This window comes from Elephas maximus, chromosome 18 (genome assembly GCF_024166365.1).
Source record: "Elephas maximus indicus isolate mEleMax1 chromosome 18, mEleMax1 primary haplotype, whole genome shotgun sequence".
Classification (NCBI taxonomy): Eukaryota; Metazoa; Chordata; class Mammalia; order Proboscidea; family Elephantidae; genus Elephas; species Elephas maximus.
Window position 1 is genome coordinate 28,009,368 of NC_064836.1, and position 17,281 is coordinate 28,026,648.

The following is a 17,281-nucleotide window of genomic DNA, read 5'->3' on the forward strand; positions in this document are numbered from 1 at the left end:
CTTTATTCTTCCTCAGACCTCAGTTGGATGCATATATTCCAGTATTTGAAGCCAAAGTTTCCTTGGAAGTTTTTCAGAAAAATCTAGGAAGATAAAAGCAAGTTGTTCTCTTTTTAATCATTTTCACCAAGACAAGGTGTGTATTCTTACAAAGAGAAGGCCAGCAATGCAATTCCGACTCATACTGACCCTGTAGGGCAGAGAACTGCCCCATAGGGTTCCCAAGGAGCGGCTGGTGGAATCGAACTGCCGACCTTCTGGTTAGCAGCCACGCTCTTAACCACTGTGCCACCGGGGCTTCCACTATGTCTCATACTGTGGACACGTTATCAGGAGGGACCAGTCTCTGGAGAAGAACATCATGCTTGTTAAGGAAGAGGGTCCCGGGAAGAGGAAGACCCCCCACGAGGTGGACTGACACAGTGGCTGCAACCATGGGCTCAGCATTGCGAGGGCTGTGAGGCCGGCGCGACCCCGCGGCGTTTCCTCCTGCTGTCCTTGGGCTCGCTGACGACGACAAAGACGAGACGCTCAGTTAGATGAAGGGTCTGAAAGTAGGTAGCTGTGCAAACGGTCAAGGTAATTCTGTCATTAACATCTGAAGGGAATGTTCTCAAAACTTTTTTTTTATTTTGTCTCTATACATTTTGTCTCGACTATAAAATTCTTACCTTGAGGAAAACTGCTTCCGGTGAAGCCAGGCTGGTCTGTTGCTGTAGCGCTTTGCCGTCGTTCCCCGCCGAGTTAGGTGCTTCCTTCGCCTCTGCTCCTCTCTCCGCATCTTCCTCCCCTCATCCCTTTGCTGCCCGGATTTCAGTGTTTTCGAGTCTCCCAGGCCGAGGCGCCTAGATTTTGTTTCTGAATACCCGCTCCGGGGTCCCCAGGACCAACGCCGACGCAGGCGCTTCCCGGGGGCGTGCAGACCCCGTTTCATACAGCTCTCCGGGGGCTGGGGGAGGCCCGGGCCCCTCCGGCCACATCGTGGGGTCGCCTCGCCCAGCGCCGTCCTCAGGTCCCGTTTCTTTCCCGTGCCGGCGCCATGCCCCGGGCGGACCGCTCGCCGCCAACAGCGTAGTCCATACCGTGCCCTGGACCGAGTTCTTTCTGGTCACGCCGCACCCGGCCACCCGGCTACGACCGGGGGCGCCGCGCCTGAGAGGGTCTCCGGCACTACAGCACTGGCGGCGGCAGCGGCCCCGACGATCGCGGCTGGAACGGAGCTGCCCGCGGCGCTAGCTCGGCAGAGCTTTACGTCGGGGGCGGGGCCTCTGATGGGCTACGGCGCATGCGCGGGGCGCCTTTAAGCCGGGGGCGGGGCCTCGGGTGGCCTACGGTGCTTGCCTGGCCCGGTACCGTGGAGGGGGCGGGGTTGGCGCGCGCGGGAATCGTCTGTGGGCGGCCGTCCGCCACCGAGCGTCATGGCCGTCTCCGTGCCGGGCTACTCGCCCAGCTTCAAAAGGCCGCCCGACACGTTGCGGCTCCGTCGAAAAAGAGCCCGGAGCCACGGGGCCGCCGCCTCCCCGACCTCTGAGCCGGCGCCCCGCCGCGCCGCGCTGGCCGCCGGGCTGCCCCTTCGCCCCTTCCCAGCCCCAGCGGGCACCGGCCGCGCGACCCCGGCCCGGAGGAACCCCTTCGCCCGCCTGGACAACAGGCAGCCGGCCGCCGCTGAGCCCCCCAGCGGGCCGGGCCCGGTGAGTGCTTGGTGGCCAGCAGGAGGGCGCTTTCGCGTTTCCTGGGTTGAGTAGCTGAGAAGCCGAGGCTGGATTGGGCGCGAACGTCGAAGCGAGCCGCGCTTGAGGCGACCCGAGCCCGGGGGGCGGCTGCGCTTGGACCGCCGGCTGGCTGGGGTGGCTACGGGCGGGGGCCGGGGTTCAGGGGCGCCGGAGCGGGATCAAGAGTGGGGTTCAGGAGGCGGGGGCGAAGGGTACCGGGGTGGGGTCGGGGTTCAGGAGCGCCGGAGCGTGGTCAGGGGTTGGGGTTCAGGAGGGCAGGAGCGAAGGGCACTGGGGCGGAGGTCAATAGGACGGGGCTCGAGAAGCACCCGGTCAGGAGTCAGAGGTTGGGATTCAGGGCTCAGGGTCGGTGTCAGGGGGCTAGGGGAGCCGCCCGCGCGAGCCTGCATCTGAGGAGGTGGCTGTAGCCCTGCGAACAGGGTGTAGAGATCGCAGCCTTCTCAGAAGAAGCCCTTTCGCAGGAAGATTACAGGACCCCGCTTTCCAGCGTGGATCCATGTCTCCGTTTCCGCGCACTGCCAATTATGGGATGGACGAATGTTGAGTTATGGGGTCAAAATTTACTGGCATTTTGTCTTAACCCAAAGTCTTTAGGGTCTTTTGGTTTGATGTTTACCCATCAGTTAATAGATGCATATAATATGGGTGCTTTTTCTCAATTTTGATATTAAAGTTAATACACAAAACTGAAGTGAAAATTCCCATGTACTGATTTAGAGGCATACGAATTCATAAACTTGCCTTTACCGAGAAAGTTGCATGCCAGGCTCTGTACATATTTAAAGCAAACTTCTTTGTTTAAGGGCATTTTTTTAACCTCAGGTTTTGGATTCTAATCAAGAAAATGATTTGCTATGGGAAGAGAAGTTTCCTGAAACAACCATTACTGAATTATCCAAGGTAAAACTTGTAAAATATCATTCGAATGTAGCTTTTTATAATGTGGATTTATACTACTCAGAAGCATTTTGGCCCTGGTTGCATCCTGGTTAAGTGATAGGGCTGCTAACCAGAAGGTTGGCAGTTCAGATTCACTAGCAGCTCCTTGGAAACTCTGTGGAGAAGTTCTGCTCTGTCCCCCAGGGTCGCTATGGGTCGAAATCAACTCTGTAGCAACGGGTTTGGTTTTTGTTTTGTTCAGAAGCATTTTCCTTGGAAAAGTTTCACAGAAAGTCCTGATAGAGTGATCAGCTCTGTCAGGTGTCATCAAGTTGGTTCTGACTCATAGTGACCCCATGTACAACAGAACAAAACACTGCCCAGTCCTACACCATCCACACAGTTGTTGCTTGTTTGAGTCCGTTGTTGGAGCTACTGTGTCAGTCCATCTCCTTGAGGTCTTCCTCTTTTTTGCTGACCTTCTACTTTACCAAGCATGGTGTCCTTATCCAGAGACTGGTCCTTCCTGATAACATGTCTGGAGTACGAGAGACAAAGTTTCTGTCCTTGCTTCTGAGGAGCATTCTGGCTGTACTTCTTCCAGGACAAATTTGTTCATTTATCTGGCAGTCCATGGTATATTAAATACTCTTTGTCAATACCGTAATTCAAAGCCATCAGTTCTTCAGTGTTCTTATACATTGTCCAGCTTTTATATGCATATGTAGCCGTTGAAAATATCATGGCTTGGGTCAGGCGCATCTTAGTCCTCAAGGTAACATCTTTGTTTTCGTAAGATTTTAAAGAGGTCTCTTGCAGCAGATTTGCCCAGGGTTGAAAAGATGGCATCAGCCAAGTTCAAGGACTTAGTGTGATGTCTTAATGTTTATGATGGCAACCAAGTAGGCATAGTAGATATGGGTTTTTCTGTCTCCAGCAGTTTTTAACACTCTTCTTCCTCGGATGATGACTCCTCAAGCTCATCTCAGATTCAGCCCCTCCAGGCTCAGCTTCTTTTTGTACTTAGTCCTTCACCAGATCTTCAAACCAAATCCCCACGTTACCTCCACAGGTTGTTACATAGCACTGAACTTCACTGCCTACCACCACCATCCTTCCACACACAAAGACAGATACACACTCTTAATTCTGTCCCCCAGGTACCTCTGTTGTGATGGCTTGGTACGTGGATAGTGTATCCTAATGGCAGCAGGCTGCCAGAGGTCCCCAAGACCCAGTCTCCCGCTCTTTAGAAATATCTTTTTCAGATGGTCTGTTGAAGATAGTTCCCTCATCCCTGACATTTTTTTATAATATCACCTAAAAGAATCCTTGTAATGTTGAGAATATTAATTTGAAAGAAGAGTGAAACAGGCTGTGGGGTTTTGAGGTCATGTTTCTTAAATATGGCCCCTGAGGCCTTACCCATGTTAACTGTGGGAACAGATTAGCCCTGGTTCCAGAGTTTTCAGGGACTTAAAAGGTGCTTTCTAAAAGTACTTGGACGATTCCTACGTGGACATCAATAAGCAATGGTAGGTTTTAATTTTTATAAATTGTGATCATAAACACAATACTTGCCTATCGTAACAAAAACAGTATCCTGCTGAGTCGATTCTGACTCATAGTGACCCTATAGGACAGGATAGAACTGCCATATAGGGTTTCCAAGGAGCAGCTGGGGGATTCAAACTGCCACTCTTTTGGTTAGCAGCCAAGCTCTTTAACCGCCACGGCACTAGGGCTCCTAAAACGGTATAGAACTATATAAACTAAAAAGTAAAATCTGCCCTTCCACCACCATCTTCAATCCCCTACCCTCTACGCCAACAATAACAACAAAAAATCCTGGCTTCTCAACGGTGAGCAGTTTTCTGTGGTTCCTTCCAGACTTTCTTAGCATGCAGTATATTTTCAGTATTATTATACAGTCGTTTTAACACTGCAGTGATCACAGGTATGTCAGTTGGTAAAGTCTTAGGTTGGAGTTTTTCTTGAGACACTACTAATTTTTCTGTTCCTTGTTTTCTGAAAGACTCCACCTGTGTCCTCCGAAACTGATATTCCATCCTCAGAAAGTGCTGAGTTACCGGTGGACTGGAGTATTAAAACTCGACTCCTTGTCACCTCTTCTCAGCCTTTTGCCTGGGCAGATCATCTGAAAGCGCATGAAGAGGCTCAAGGTCTTGTCCAGCACTGTAGGGCGACAGAAGTCACCTTACCTGAACATATTCAGGTAATTGCAAATAAAAATGAGCTCTTTTAAAGTGACAAGTGTGAAAATCTGCAAAGTGTTGTTCTTTAGTCTTAGTCCTGGGTTCATGATTTTTCCTTTCATTATTGTTTTTCTTCTGACATTTAACACAAAGACTTGGAAAGTTTTGTATTTTCCAAGTTATGCTTTCATACAGTTTTTTTTTTGTTTGTTTTATTTTTGTCAGATTCAACAACTGCCCATTACATTTAGAATGAGGACTGAGGATTACTAAACATCACAGGCAGGAATTAATGTTATCTAAGGTCTTTTGAGAAAGAAAATATAAGGAGAAGACATGAAAAGCAATTGAGGAGTAAGACTGTGAAGGCCGATGGATCGTTTTTCTGATTTTCTTATATACAGTGTAGCGTTTTTTTAAACGCACTGTCTCTTGTTACCTGGGTGATGGTCCGATGTCAATTTAGTTAAGTTAGTGAGTTCTGGAATGGTTTTGAGAGAAGTGTCATTCCACTGGTCCCAAGCATCTCAGCACTCAAACCTAGGCTAAGGGGTTACTTAAAGGAGATACTGGTACATCTTTTCCGTTGAAGAGATCAGGATGGTTTATGATTCACACTATCGATTTTTTCTGTGTACTTTTGAAACAAAGTTGTATGGAAGGTTGAATGTAGCGTTAGCTACACATACATACTCACATCTGCTCCTCATGATGAAAACGTAGTCATTGTTCTCGAGGACGTTGGAGATGGGAACTTGTTCCCATCTGCGTTTAAGTGTTCCTGGTTTTATTGTTTAATGGACTGTTGCTGCCAGCAAGAAAGATTCTTCTCAATCAAGGACAGACTACACTTTAACCCCTATCAAGGTTATTGACACTTTTCTGTAGGAAGCAGTAGAGATTCTCAGACTAAGTGCTTGGTATATTCAACATCTCACTAATGAAATTTTGTATTTCTAATGGGGCAAAAAATGCCCAATGTCACCTGAATTTCAGGATACCAGGCTCTCCACTGAGCTCCGCTGTGCCTTCCAGCAGAGCCTCTTCTATTGGCTTCACCCTGCCTTGCCTTGGCTGCCACTATTCCCTCGTATAGGAGCGGATAGAAGAATGGCTGGAAAGACCAGCCCATGGTCAAATGATGAAACCCTACAACACGTTTTAATGAGCGACTGGTAAGATTAGTAAAAACAGTTGTGCGATCCAATAGTGAATTTTCATTTTAGCAATAAAACCTAGTGCTGTCTAGTCTGTTCCGACTTATGGTGACCCCATGTGTGACAGACTAGAACTGTTCCATTGGGTTTTCTTGGCTGTAAATCCTTACAGAAGTGAATCACCAGGCCATTTTTCCTTGACACCACTGAATGAGTTCAAACCACCAACCGTTAGGTTAGTAGTTGAGGCCAAATTGTTTATGCCAGTCAGGGACCTTTATTTTAGCAGCAGTCTCTGCTGTGTTTATCAGGTGAGATGCCTAATGGAAAGGCTCTATAAGTCTTCGTAAATTATCTTATCTGAAAATGTTAATTGTCCACGTTTAAACTGAACTCATCCATTCTTTATCCATTTGTGAAATGTAAGTATATATTACAGACATAATTCTTCAGTGTTCGTTCTTGTCAGTGGCTGCTTTAGTGCTCATCAACAGAAATGGATCAGAGAAAGTCAGGAACAACCAATTAAGTTTTGTTTTTAAAAAAATGGATTCATGTTCAAGTGGTAAACACTCTTAGGAATCATTAGTCAGTCCCCATGACCAATTTCAGTCCTTTAAAAGCCAAGTTGAATGTAACCACACCAATCCCCACCAGTATCTGTAATATTTGTGTTGTGTTTTAAACCAGCTGTTATATAATTGAGTAAACTTTAAAATGTTTAAATGTTGAGTTAAATGTTTAACAACTCCTAATGGAAAGTTTTTTGCTTCATAGGTCTGTGAGCTTTACTTCTCTGTATAATCTGCTGAAAACAAAGCTTTGCCCCTATTTCTACGTTTGTACTTACCAGTTCACTGTCCTTTTCCGGGCAGCAGGATTTGCAGGAAGTGATGTCATCACAGCTGTCATATCTCCCACAACTAGAGGTTTAAGGGAAGCTATGAAAAATGAAGGTAAAAGTATAGATATAAAGTGATGAGACAACACTTTATATAATAAACACTTAGCTCTCCTGACAAGTTAAATCATTTGAATTGTCTTTTATCAGTTGATTAGCAATAGTATTTTAAGAAATGTTTTATTTCTTAATTTATGATTTTATCTCATTAGTTATTTAGTTGAACCCTTACCCGTAGCTTTAATAGTGTTCCCTTTCTGTGCTTTCACAAGCAAACACATACTGGAATGGAAAGTCACTTCTAGAGTACAAATTAACCCCAGAACGAAATTTTCAGAGTGGGTTAGAACCCATGAGTGAATCATGAAATCAATTTACTGCCCTGAAGCAGCATTTTTTTTTTTTAATGCAACTGACTAGAATATAATTTATGAAAGTATTGCATATAGTGAGTATATGGGCTGTTTTCTGAACCTTCTGTTTCAAGGGGATGTGTGCAAACGCGAGTGTGCATTTGTATTTTGTGGGCAGCTCTCTGGAAAACTTGAAAGCTACTGCCTTAGTAGATGAATTGTAAAAATGTGCATTTTCAGCTTTTGTACTCTCTGAAAGTAGAACACACCTGTTAACTATTTTTAGGTTTTATTAAACTCAGGTACATTGTCTTTTTTCTAACGTAGGTATTGAATTTTCTCTGCCTTTAATTAAAGAAAATACCCATAAGAAGAAAACATCTGGAGCAAGCTTGGGACATGGGGAGTATGTAATTAAAATGACATTTTACACCATCCAGTGACTTACAGACTCTTGTGAAACACTTTGTAGAGGTAACAGCTTTGTGAAACGGGAACCCTAACTGACTATAGCAATTTCCTAGGGAGCAAGCAATCAGTGATGAGGATGAAGAGGAAAGTTTTTCCTGGCTGGAAGAGATGGGTGTGCAAGATAAAATTAAAAAACCCGACATACACTCTATCAAGTTGTATCCTTTCAATTACTATTACTGAATCATATGTATGAGCAATTGCACATTGAGTGGCAGTTTATAGGACTATAATCTTAAGATCATACTAAAATCAATTCTTTATTGTGACATTAAATGACAGATCTTAAGCACCAAGAAACTGAACAGTGACTATTATTTTAAAAGCGAAAGCATCCCGTTTTGATTGTTTGTGAAGGAACAGCACATGTTTCAGTGGAGAAGGAATTAGTCTTGGTTAGATGTCAATCTCTAGCAAATTCAGATGGTCAAAGAGAAATTATTTTGATCTAAAAATGTGACATCATGTTATTGCAGTGAATAGGGGTGGGTTGCAAGAGTATTTCCTCTTTATAATGGAGACCCAGGGATTCAGAATCAAAAGTATTGTTTTTCACACAAGTGTGGGTTTTGCATTGCAATTTCCTTGATTGTCATCTTCAGACGTAAAGAGAAACACGAAGTACAAATGGATCACAGGCCTGAGTCTGTTGTATTGGTGAAAGGAATCAACACCTTTACGTTGCTCAATTTTTTGATCAACTGTAAAAGTTTAGTTGCCACCTCAGGTCCACAAGCAGGACTTCCACCCACCCTGTTATCCCCTGTAGCTTTCAGAGGTGCCACAATGCAAATGCTTAAGGTAATAAAATGGGGAACAGAAATTCTTCACTAATCCCATAAACCTAGTACTTTTTTTGAAGGACAGTTATTTTAAAATTTTTTAATAGCTAATTAACTCCATCTTGTCACATTTTTTTTTTTTTGTCACATTTTAGTACGTTTTTTGTTTTTGCATTCCTCCCAGTAAAAACCTTGATAAAACAAACTTGTCACATGAAAATAGACTGTTCTTTACTAAGTGTGATTGGCAACAGAAGCATTTTGGTGTTCATTTCCTTTTTGCCATTTAAGGAAACATTGTTTAATCTCATTTTTGTTTCACTTCTATACCAATAAAAGAATATAGTCAAAAACATATAGATCTCAAAAACTGGATCATGGATAAGTGAAAAGAATAAAGGAGTAATAAAACTATGTTTGAAAAAATTAATATATGTAAATACAAAATATATACTAAATATTAACAGCAAAATTGAATGATTTACTCTTCTCAGTGTTCTGCATTAAAAGCGTATTACTAAATCAGAAAAGATAACTATATGAAAAAAATTGTATTTTCTAATAATATAGTTAAACAGAAAGTCTTGTAATTTGGAGAGGATATTGGAAACCCTGGTGGCATAATAGTTAAAAGCTACGGCTACTAACCTAAAGGTTGGCAGTTCCAATCCACCAGTTGCTTTTTGGAAACCATATGGGGCAGTTCTGCTCTGTCCTATAGGGTCACTATGAGTCGGAATCCACTCGACGACAGTGGATTTGGTTTGGTTTTTTATTGGAGCTCTGGTGGCATAGCGTTAAGAGCTTGGCAGCTAACCAAAAGGTCAGCAGTTCAATGTATCTTAGGAACTGCTTTTGTTCCTTGATGTTAAAGAAAGGAAAACTCAAATGAAAGATTATTGAAAACAGTTTTAGCTAGGGGACAAAAGCACTGTTACCTTGAGATGTGGTGATTATTAATTTTCTTTAAAATTTTATGAAGGCACGAAGTGTCAATGTGAAGACGCAAGCTCTTTCTGGATACAAAGATCAATTTAGTTTGGAGATTACAGGTCCTGTCATGCCACATTCTCTCCATTCTGTGACCATGCTACTCAAATCTTCACAGGCTGGGTCTTTTTCAGCAGGACTGTATACACATGAGCCAACTGCTGTATTTAATATCTGCCCACCAGTGGATAAAGAACTGGATAAAGTAAGTAGCAGCTCTAAACAGATTGAATTAATAACTTTTTTTTTTAACTGCCCTAATCAAATTGAGTTTAATCAAACAAGCTGGAGGAAATTATAGTGACTAATGATGGGACCAACCTTGTTCCAAGTTATCGAAGTGCAGAACTTGGTTTTAATCAATTATGAATTGCTAAGAGGAAGGGATAATGTCTATATTGAAGTTGCTTTTGTGAGATAAATTTTGTTAATTCAGACCCTCGTTGTACTCATTTAACAGTGACTAAAAATTTCCCAATGAAAAAAAAAGGCAGATTTTTATTTGCATTGTCCTCTCAGCTCCAGAACCTCAGGGCTGGGCTTCAGACTGGTTCATTCTGATTCAAACACCTGAGAATTTTCCTTTCTAACAAGTTCCCAGGTGATGCTAATGCTGCTGGTTAAGGACCAATTCTGAGAAGTAGTGGAGCAGTGGTTCTCAAAAGTTCACGTTTAAGAATCACTGGGGAAAGGTCTAGTTAAAATATAGATTCCAATTCAGTATATCTGGGGTAGAAATGCAAGTTCTTGGCGGGAGTTTGAACTGGAATGAACCTTTTAAAAAACCCTGCTTCATTCAGGGTGCCTGATTCCTTTATAAGGTTTATGGAAGTTAAGTCTTAAATCAGAAACACAGTTTGGTACAGGTATTTAACTGTATTTGCCTTTAATTTTGAACATACTTTGGAGGGTTGTAATAAAGAATTAATACCTTTAAGATTGCCCCATACTTTATCAGTTCACTATAGACTTGTAAAAACGTCAGCATTTTAGGATTCTGTTAGGATTCAAAACTTGTAGTGTCAACTTCTGGTATGTGAATTGCCGTTGTGTACTGTCACATGGATTCCCACTCAGCAACCCTCCATGAGAGCTGAACTGCCCCACGGGGTTTCCCAGGCTGTAATCTTTAAAGAAATATGAATCCAAAAAGACGCCCATGGTAATTATTAAAAGCTCAGTGTTCGAAGACTGATGTGCTTCATACTGACTTGGATATGAATTTCCACAGGAGACTGTTCGTAAGGAGCTTGCCAACTGTGGGTTGCATCCTAAGACTCTGGACCAACTTAGTCAAGTACCATTATTGGGAAAGTCATCTTTACGGCATGTCGAAATGAGTGACTACACTTATAATTGGAGATCCTGACTACTAAAGTAAGCTTAAATGGAAACTTTGAGGAAAAAAGCCTTCTAACAAGGAAAGTCAAGATTCTTTAAGAGTGGCTTTAAAGTTCATTTTGGAAGCTAAAAGAAAGCAGTATTACTAAATATATTCAAACATTCGTAAACTTTACATTTTATTAAACGCACTAAGCAGGATTAAGGTGTTTTTTTCTAAATCATTTCATTGTTGTTGAGAAGGATTAAGTTCTTAGATCAGTATTTTCTACTTTACTATTTTTATATTAGATATTCAAGTATGAAGGTAACTCAAACTTAAAAAACTCAAATACTTTGAAAATTCTAGATCTTTACAGCCTCGTTACGAACAAAGTAGAAAACTGAATTGCTGTCTTGTGTTTTCATTCAGACAGATGAGCAGTTACCTCATGGCAGTGTGGTACTGTGACCAGTGGCATCGGGGCAAATGTAGTTGACAATTTACCTAAGGCTAATAATAGTTATTTTATAGGTTCTCATTTTATACAGGTAGAAAATATCTACTGGGCTGACTGTTGATGCTTCTACCTTGGCTTCCTTCCTCCTGAGTTAAAATCTATCTATCCTCAAATATATTTAAATGTTTTTTAAATGCCTGTTAATCCAGAGAAAAGGGTATTTTGTATTCCATGTAGAGAAGTAAAGTGTTGTAAAGTCTGCTCAGCTTGAACATCAGTGAGATAGAACTTCATATGCTTGTAGAGGTGTGTGTATATATAATTCGTCTTAAATAAATGTGCTTAGAAATCAAAGGCATTGAGAAAAGTACTAGTATTCGAAGAAGTATTTGTTCACTTTATAGTCCAGAAAATAAAACACCACATTTATTCCAGAGAAGTTTGTATTTGGGCCTTAAGCTTTTGAAAATAAAGTTTAGAGACATAGCATATGAATACCACTGTAATACACATGAAATAGTCTAGCAGACCCTAAAAATTAACATGAACTTAAACTTTCTCATAGTCAACAAAATAGTGGCTGGGTGCCGATTTTATTAGATAAGTTGGTTACAGCATTTTAATTATCATTTTTAATCTACCTAGGTGTAGCTGAAATTCAGAATGCACATCAAAGTAAAACTATGTCACAACTCAATGCCATACTAAAATGGACTTGGCCTCTGCAGAAATCCTACTCAGACTTCATTTTGACTCCCTTCTTATGGCCCAAGTGGCTTTAACAGGAACGCAGGACTTAGTGCCAACCACCACACAACATATCACTTTCTTCTTAGAGCCTCTACAAAATTTGAAGGGGAGGTGGTGGCATTAGCCCTGTGGAATGATGTTGCTTGATCACCTTGCTAACACTGGCCCAGAGTCTGTCCAGCAGAACCATTGTGAAACAAGGTGCACAGCCCCTCAGTGATTACAGGCAAGTGTTACAGCAGCCTAGCCACAGGGAGGGAGTTACAGCATAGTACAAAAGACAATATAAAAGCATTATTTCACATTCCACACTGAAGATTACTGATGCCTTCAAACAATCGATTGTTTGGATGTTAGCCACTTAAACAAATACATCACTAAGGTAAACAATATAAACATACCAAAACCCTGTATGGTTAAATACAATTTCCATGGTACAAAAATCAAAGCCTGGAGATGTTTGTACAGATTGCTTTTTACACAGTGTCTTAAATTGCCAAATATTTACAACATTAAGGAGGAGAGATACATTTTGATGCAGAGTAAAATGATCTGAAATGATTACTATAAAACCTCAATCTATCTACGTGAGGCACTCCTGAAGCAAGTGGCATTAGCCATGAGGTCCTTTGGTACAAGGCCCATCGCTTGAAGAACCACAGTAGCTGCTGTGGCTTTAGCATGCTTCTTATTAGGGCTGGCAAAGCTGGGCTGGTAAGCGCTTCCATTTATCAATACCTATTCAAGAAAAACATACAATTGGGCTGGTAAGGGCTTCCATTTCTCAATACCTATTCAAGAAAAACATACAATAAGAACAGCATCAAACTTTAATATCTATTAGCTTTGTAATTTTTCACTAAATGCTAGAAAAATAATTTATACAACTATAAAACCCATACTATGTAAGTTAAATGAACATCAACCCAGAAGAGGCAAAATCATTTTGGGAAAGGGGACTGCAAACTAAGCAGGTCTCCAAATGAAAAAAAATTTCCGATACAAGTAAATTAATTCCCCCATGTTCTACTAGAAAATATCAACAGATTACTGGCCAGATTTTGCCCACATCTTTTCCCTCCAAGATAACCCTTCAGCATAGAAATCCCACCGCTCTACCCATACTATATACATCCCCAACCCAAAATTGGCATATTAACCCTGTGACCATGTAATGCCTATCCATCACCCTCTACCATTAAGTCACCAAATTAATAAACATATACAATTAATGCAGAAATTCATATTTACCCTAAAGAGAAAATGTTTGCGATGATCAGGGCCACTATCATGGACCAAGAGAAATTCAGGTGGTTGCCACCTTCTCTTATTACAGATTTCCATCAAGGCAGACACAGGATGTTTGCCTGCAGAGAAAAAAAAAAATAACCAGTTAAAAATTATTTCCATCATCTTCTGCAACAAATTATCAACTGGGGGGCGGGGGCGCAAGAGGAAATTCCGAAGTGCACTCTCACCTGACAGATCCTTCATTGCAGCAGAGAAGTTCCCAGATCTCTTTTGTGCTCTTTCTCCTACTGCAACGAGACCTTTAAAGAAGAAAAAGCCAAGTGTTCGCTGAACAAATGCCAAGGCATCATTTTAAGTTACAACATAGTGAAATGAATATTCCCTCTGAACCTCAGTCCACGCCTTCAAATACAACAGTCAACGCGCTCCTACTACACTGGATTTACCAACACTAACTTGTAGTTTGCTGGGTTTCGGTATATAAATCTACATTTTATATCACATGTATTGGTATTGGAAATAGTATAAAAATAAAATGTTTGGCAAACACAAGAATTTAAGTGCCATCGTCACCAACAGCTCTAGGACTGTTGCTTTGTTAGTTTAAAAAGGAGTGGCTATTTCAATGATTCTTAAGGGTTTCTTTTCCCACAAAAAACAATTCCCAGTTAAATATACCGAAAAATGTTAAGGGTCTTAAGCCAAAAAAAAAAAAAGTGAGGAAGGCTATCTCTAAGGATAAACTGGTCACTGCTTCCCCCAGCAAATACTTTCTTAGTAAGAGACCTTCTCAAATGGGAAACCTCTTTGCATAAGCTCCCTTTCCCATGGTTTAACTATGAAAGCTACTAGAGCAGGTCCCCCCTTCTATCCCAAGCAGTGCTTTCCCAGCTTCCGTGACCAGGGAGAATTCGTCAACCACTCCCTGGCTGCCTTCCCAAACCTGCCCTGGGAAACGTGCTGCTCTGAGAACTTCCACCCAGGCCACGCCGCACGATGGCAATGAGACTGTTCCCTGGGATTATGCATGGCATCCATGGTTCTTTCCTTCCAAGAAACCACCTCTCATGATGGTTTTAAGACTCTATTCAGCTTTTTCTAAGTAATGATTTCAATGTGATACAATCAGTACAAACAAGGCCCTGTTCTAATTTAATGCTACATGATAGGATAATTACGTTACCTGCAGCCTATCATATGTACGTGATTACAATAAATTCCCTCTCATTGGAACTTAAATGGCAACGAAGTAGATGACAATACTCTATGATTCTAATGGAAAATATATTAAAAACAAATTTTTGTTGCAAAGCCAGAACATTTTCCAAATTCATGAAGACACATTAATTGTATTAACTTCAATAACTTCTTATATGACTACAAAATAATCACAGGAAAAACTCCCAGTCTTAGGTTTAAACAAGCTACTGAAACCACACTGAGCTGGAAGCCCCTTGTGATTCTACTTAGGACATTACTCCAGGTGAAGAATGATATAAAAGATACCAATTAGCTGCTGGGTGCTAAGTATATTTAATACAGCAACTAAATGCAGGCAAGCAACACCGCCCCCCCACACCCCCCAGCTTCTGAAAACAGTAGCAAGATAGACTCAGTGGTAAAGGTTCCAAGGTGACCGAACACAAGTTCGCATTTGATTTGTAAACCCTCAGGCAGTATGAGGTAACACTGTTTGGTCAGCGGCTGGTCTACTATGCTCTCCAGCCCCACCCCAACAGAGCTCAATTAGTCAGCCTGAAAAGAGGGACAAACAAAAGGGATTTATGGCGTGAAAACAAAGAAGCATTGCAATGGACCATAAGGATGAAAAAATCTGAGAAAGACCAAGCATATGGCCCCCACCAAGAGAAAACACAAAATGGAAATTCCATTTTTCTGGACATGAAACCTAGTTAAAATTGTAATCATGTAATTAGATGCATGCATATTCCCCATAATATTCAGCAAATAGCACTGACAAAAGTTGCCTTTTAAAAGCTCCAATTAGTGTCTCCAACTACATTTACATTAAAATAAGCTGCTGTATGTGAAAATGAGTGAAACTTATTTTTTCTGACAAAAGAGCTATACATCTACACCAGAACTATACCTAGTGCAGCATCACTGGGATCAAAGCCATGTGTAAAGCTGATGAAACTTTAACTAGAAAGGAGATGCAATAATGAGCATTCCAAAAAGACTTTCTCACCTTTTCGGTCTGTCTTAAAATCAACTAGAATAGGTTCCTTATTTCCTTCTTTATTTTTTCCTAATCCTTCTCCTTCTCTCCAGCCCATTTTTCTCATCAAAACGGCTCCCATTCCTCCAGTTACCGGGGCTGCTCTTAAGAACTGATCCTATCCAGAGAAAGAAAGGTAAAATGTCCCCATTTTACAGTTAGAATTTGATTACAAACTCACTGGTAACGTTCTAAAAAAAGTCTTACTTCTAGAACTGTTGCAGTTATTACAGCAAGTAAATATAAATGCATCTATACTTTTATATACAGTTTACTTCACATATTTTCTTTTTACATTAACATAATAGTACTTTATTTGAAAATAAGGCAAGTAAATGGCAGTTTTAAAACAGTGGCCCTTATGCCCCCCTCCAAAAAAAAATTAGAACACTCCTGTTTCGTCCACTATTTAGGTTCACTGGTATCTCTTCTTAGCTTGCAAAATAAAAAGAAGGCAGTGTTAAAAACATTCAATAATATTAATTGTCCCAGGTGTACCTAGTTAATGAGTAAAGCCCAGAAATCACTGAGAAAGAGTTTGGACACTGAAGAAGCATACTGTTGTCATCCAAAGTTTCCTTCCCCATGCTACCATACAACAAGTATTTTTTACATAGAAAATTCCTATGAAGCAAAAAGATAACTCTTTTAAAATAAACTTATACGGTACAAATTTATCTATTCAATAAACATAAGACAATCACAGAAAATACCCTGTAAATATACCAAACTGAATCTGAATTCTTTTAAAACCTAGCTTGATGTTAAAAGACTTTTAAAAAACTCCTTAAACGTTTACATACCTAGGCCTCGGTAGCAGCAGTGTTGTGAATAGTAGGGCTGGCACTGACCGGGGCAAGAAGACAGCTACAAGGATTTGGCCCTGAAACAAGTTTCCATATAGAGGGGTGAAAGTTCACAGGTTATTCTGTGAACAGTCATCTCTCTTGTATCCAACCCACTGAACCATAATTTCCATCAAAGCAGCAAACCGCTTAATGTCATAAGATGCACAACTGTATACATTAGCATGATCAGTTCTTTTCACTTAAGCAAGATTTGATGCCTTGTTTTAAAGGGCATTCATGTACATATAACAAACAGTTTTGAATTCAACTGTTGATCTTTATGGCCATTTTTAAAAAAATATTTGACATTCATCTCCAAATTGTGCTGTATTTCCCCTTGTGTTTAAATTCCAGTTTAATTCTCTAGCATTAACTTATCAACAGAGGGAGCCAAAACTTTTGGTAGCTCTGGAAATAGTATACGTTATCATCTCCTGTATTGATAAGGGAATACTCAGTGTAAAAAAAGTTTTATTTTACACAGCAGTAAAACTGTATCACGTTGTTTCCCAGCTTTTTAATTACATGCTGGGGAGAAAACATGCCAATGGTGTATGACTAGACATTAAGTTCAACGAGACGCTCTGATGGAAGGAGGCAGCTGTGGAGGTAAAAACAGACCCCTGGTTCAGTTCCTTTACTTGGTGCAGGCCATGCAGTGTAGATGTTTAAAGAGAAAAGTTAGCTGATGCTTGGGTATCAACTGCCTTGATGCTACACACCTAGAATGATTTTTACTTACTTCCAGGTTCATCCGCCCCTCTTTTCCAGGAAACACTCCTAAAAAAAAGGGCAACTGTGCAGAATACAATACAAACCCCCAAAGAACCCAGGTTTCCGTTTTTGTTTTCCATTAGTATCTGCATCTGTTTCTTTACCCCAGTGTGAATGCAGTTCAAAAAAAACGCTGATTAATCCAGTAAGACCCCA

At 41.2% G+C, this 17,281-nt stretch overlaps 2 protein-coding genes across 6 annotated transcripts in view; one reads left to right on the forward strand and one right to left on the reverse strand.

The window, feature by feature from the left end:
- Window positions 1–1,332: 1,332 nt before the first annotated feature.
- On the forward strand, window positions 1,333–11,579 carry DONSON (DNA replication fork stabilization factor DONSON). 3 transcript variants are annotated; one of them, XM_049858537.1, is made up of 10 exons: window positions 1,333–1,691; window positions 2,556–2,633; window positions 4,648–4,848; window positions 5,825–6,003; window positions 6,763–6,941; window positions 7,567–7,645; window positions 7,764–7,868; window positions 8,313–8,511; window positions 9,475–9,687; window positions 10,714–11,579. In XM_049858537.1, exons 1-10 carry the CDS (start codon window positions 1,419–1,421, stop codon window positions 10,849–10,851), a joined length of 1,644 nt encoding a protein of 547 aa, XP_049714494.1. In that variant the 5' UTR covers window positions 1,333–1,418; the 3' UTR covers window positions 10,852–11,579. The 3 variants fall into 3 exon arrangements, with proteins under 3 accessions (XP_049714494.1, XP_049714495.1, XP_049714496.1); XM_049858538.1 differs by having other exon boundaries at window positions 9,617–9,687; XM_049858539.1 differs by having other exon boundaries at window positions 9,620–9,687.
- Window positions 11,580–11,763: 184 nt separating this feature from the next.
- Window positions 11,764–17,281, reverse strand: part of SON (SON DNA and RNA binding protein) — a 32,555-nt gene continuing 27,037 nt past the window's right edge. The window contains exons 9-12 of one of the 3 annotated variants that reach the window (XM_049858527.1): window positions 15,474–15,621; window positions 13,492–13,563; window positions 13,265–13,380; window positions 11,764–12,751 (exon numbers count right to left, since the gene is read on the reverse strand). In XM_049858527.1, coding sequence (XP_049714484.1) covers window positions 12,593–12,751; window positions 13,265–13,380; window positions 13,492–13,563; window positions 15,474–15,621 — 495 coding nt within the window. In that variant the 3' untranslated portion in view covers window positions 11,764–12,592. Of the gene's footprint in view, window positions 12,805–13,264; window positions 13,381–13,491; window positions 13,564–15,473; window positions 15,622–16,306; window positions 16,387–17,281 lie in introns of those variants that run through there. The other 2 variants (XM_049858528.1, XM_049858529.1) reach the window with 2 other exon arrangements.